General features: G+C 37.0%; 1 protein-coding gene across 1 annotated transcript in view; it reads right to left on the reverse strand.

The window, feature by feature from the left end:
- Positions 1-1,719: 1,719 nt before the first annotated feature.
- The window catches only part of LOC102195025 (poly [ADP-ribose] polymerase 14-like), a 10,467-nt gene continuing 9,213 nt past the window's right edge, over positions 1,720-2,973 (reverse strand). The window contains exon 12 of the mRNA XM_013911752.1: positions 1,720-2,782. Within this exon, the coding sequence (XP_013767206.1) occupies positions 2,493-2,782 (290 nt within the window). The 3' untranslated portion in view covers positions 1,720-2,492. The remainder of the gene's footprint in view (positions 2,783-2,973) is intronic.

Genomic DNA, 2,973 nt, shown 5'->3' on the forward strand with positions numbered 1-2,973 from the left:
ATCACTTCCAGCATAAATGAAGACAGAAAACTAAACAGCAGTGACGTTTGTAGGGTTACTGAAGTTGGGCTAGCTGGTATATAATGATGTGCTACGTGACCGCTAGCGACACAGCTATGTTAGCATAACACAAACAAGCTAACTTTTTTTCCACTCGATAAAAGTTAACGTGAGTGTTCTCGGTGGTCAGGAACAAATGTAATCGCATGGCAGGATGCTGTAAAAGGACCAAACTTCAGCCAGGAGAACAACTGAGACAATCCATACACAATACGAGGTTAGTCATTCATATACTGCTGCATGGGCTGGGCTGTAGTTACATCCTAAGGTTTTAAAAACTGAGCTTAAATAAATGATTAGTGGTAATAAAAGCCGAGGGAGGTCAACAGTGATCGCTGACTGTTTTAGGAGCTTTTTGAGATAAAATAGAAGAAAATACATAACATTAAACATGTTAACAACACAAAAGCCATATTAAACGCAGACTACTTTAGACCCGGAAGTACGATTCGTCACGTCATCACTGAACAACCGGATAGCAACTAAGGATACACAGAGATGCGAACTTGACAAGGGGATACAGCTGACAGGGGAGACAGAGCAACTAGAGAAGACAGAGACATAAACCATAAGACAGAACTCAAAGAAACCAAAGACTAGAAATGATAAATAATATAATAAACTCAAAAACCCTGGGTCAATGACCCAGGCATCCTAACAAAAACATTAGAGGATTATTCATCACAGTGTGTTTAATCAGCTGTTGAAATGCTAAAGTCAGTTATCAGTTAGCACGCTACTTTAGTTAGCTTGGGCCCTTATAATCATCACGTTCCTCATAGCTTCCTGAATGACTGCATTCCAGTAGAGCACAAGTTGCACAACATGGTTCAGCATAACCTACAAAAATCTGGTGGCCCAAAACTGACATTTGGATATGTGACAAAATGTTGAGGTTGAAATTCACAGATGCCAACAGACTCAGTGACAAAATGTTTTCTCAATCTCACCTGTGCCAACGGCAGAAAATGATAGATGAAAAAGCTTTTCACACATAACTGGAGTGCATCTTTCACAGTCTTGTTGATTTTTTACTGGGTCTGTCTGTCTAGCCAGGTGGAGGATCTTTTTACACTTCAGGTTACCGGGGCTCGTCAATATCATGCTAATATCAGCACCTAAAAGTGAAGATAATCGAAGGTAATGAACCTAATGAACCATTAAAATTTTGAGTGTGTACAAGGTCATACTTGCTCTCCTGATAATCTTATGTTAACACTAAAGATTTTGATTAACTGCTAAACTTGTTTCCAATTTATAATTGAGAAGACCTGACTGTTATACTGTAGCATAACAGGAGGAGAGCATCTGTAAGCTCCTCTTCTTGCTCATCCTTCAACAGTTCAAGCATATTTTTATCTATTTCCAGATTCTGTCATTTTACTGTAAGTACTGCATCTAATATAACATTGATTGCTGCATTAATCTCTTCCCCTAAACCAGTTATTTTCAGATTAGGACTCTCCGGTGATATTTTGAGCTCTGGAGACACACACACATATATATGTCTTGCGCTACTGCTGTTTTGTTAAAAGTAAAATGTTTTCTGAAGCGGCTAGTCTTTGGGAGTAAAAATTCATGCTTAATAATGACATTACATTCCTGTGTACTGTGGAAGAATTAATAAGATTCCGTACTGCTTACAGAAAATGTCTTCAAATTCAATTTTACTGCTCAAAAAAATCACATTGATCAATAGATCACACTATGTAATCAATTTACACAAACCTTTGGAATTGGATAAAAGAGAGAGATTGAATATTTATTACTTCTGACTGGAGGAAACAAAACTTTAATCAGCATCTCTCGTAGTAGTCACACTTCTGTTTTTCAGGTTCAAAACAAAAAACATACACATTGAAAAGATCAAATGTAGAAAGAAATCTGGAACAGATGCTATTTGGAAAACTGAAAAAACTAAAAATTCAAAATCATAGCTTACCTTCAAGAGGAAAAAAATAGAGACAACATCAAGCATACATAAGCCACTTTAAATTTGTTATACTTTAAACATTCAGAACAATTGTTGTGCTTGATCATTTCTGCTTTGTTTGTTAGGTTTGTTTATGTGAGCAGCAACTAATTTCTTTTAAACCTTTCCTTTCAAAGTGATTCTTAATCTGAGCTTTACCTGCATTAACATGTAAACCTTTGTTACAAAGTGCATTACAAATTTTGTTTTGTAATGCTTTCATATTTTTTTCCATTTACTGATTAATGCTTGTATAATAGTTGGTTAAATCAAGTTGATGCTGATGTTCTTACATGTTTTTTAATGTACTGGAAATTAAAATCTTTCATCTAATGTAATCATTTTGAACTGTGGCTCGGGGAGAGTCCAAGAATAAAAATATGGAGTAACGTAATCACCTTATATGTAATGACGTAAGGTGATCTCTAGTTAAGATTTGCAATCTTGTTCACTAGCTGCATCACTTGAATTTAATTAAATATTCAGGATAAGCTTGGATATCATGGAAGACAACAAACATGCTGGGATTGGCCATGTTGTCCACAACACTGTCGTACAGGTCAGTGGAAATGGTGCTGGTGCCTTTTGGTGGCGGTACAATCATGCCTTGTTGTCCAAGAGCAAAGTCCCCAGTCAGAACTCGGCAGACGTACATGAACTTCTCCCCGTTCTGATTAGGCTTGGAGTAGGTATTGCTCGCAGAGTAACTTGCATTGACAGCAAAGTAAGTTCCATTGCCGTAGCATGCAGCTGAAAATAGAAGAGAAAGTGTCAATGGAAAATTGTATTTAGTAGTCAGTATAATCTTTTAGTGATATAAGTTTGCTTATGGTAGGATGCTGTTTGTAGTTATTTGGTAGTGACAGGATGTGTGATTTTTAGCAGGCTTGGTTCACCCCCACATCCTGGGAGCGTGGGAGAGGTCGTACCTTGTTTTATTG

Source organism: Pundamilia nyererei, unplaced genomic scaffold (assembly GCF_000239375.1).
Source record: "Pundamilia nyererei isolate P.nyererei 1_Seehausen unplaced genomic scaffold, PunNye1.0 scaffold00071, whole genome shotgun sequence".
Classification (NCBI taxonomy): Eukaryota; Metazoa; Chordata; class Actinopteri; order Cichliformes; family Cichlidae; genus Pundamilia; species Pundamilia nyererei.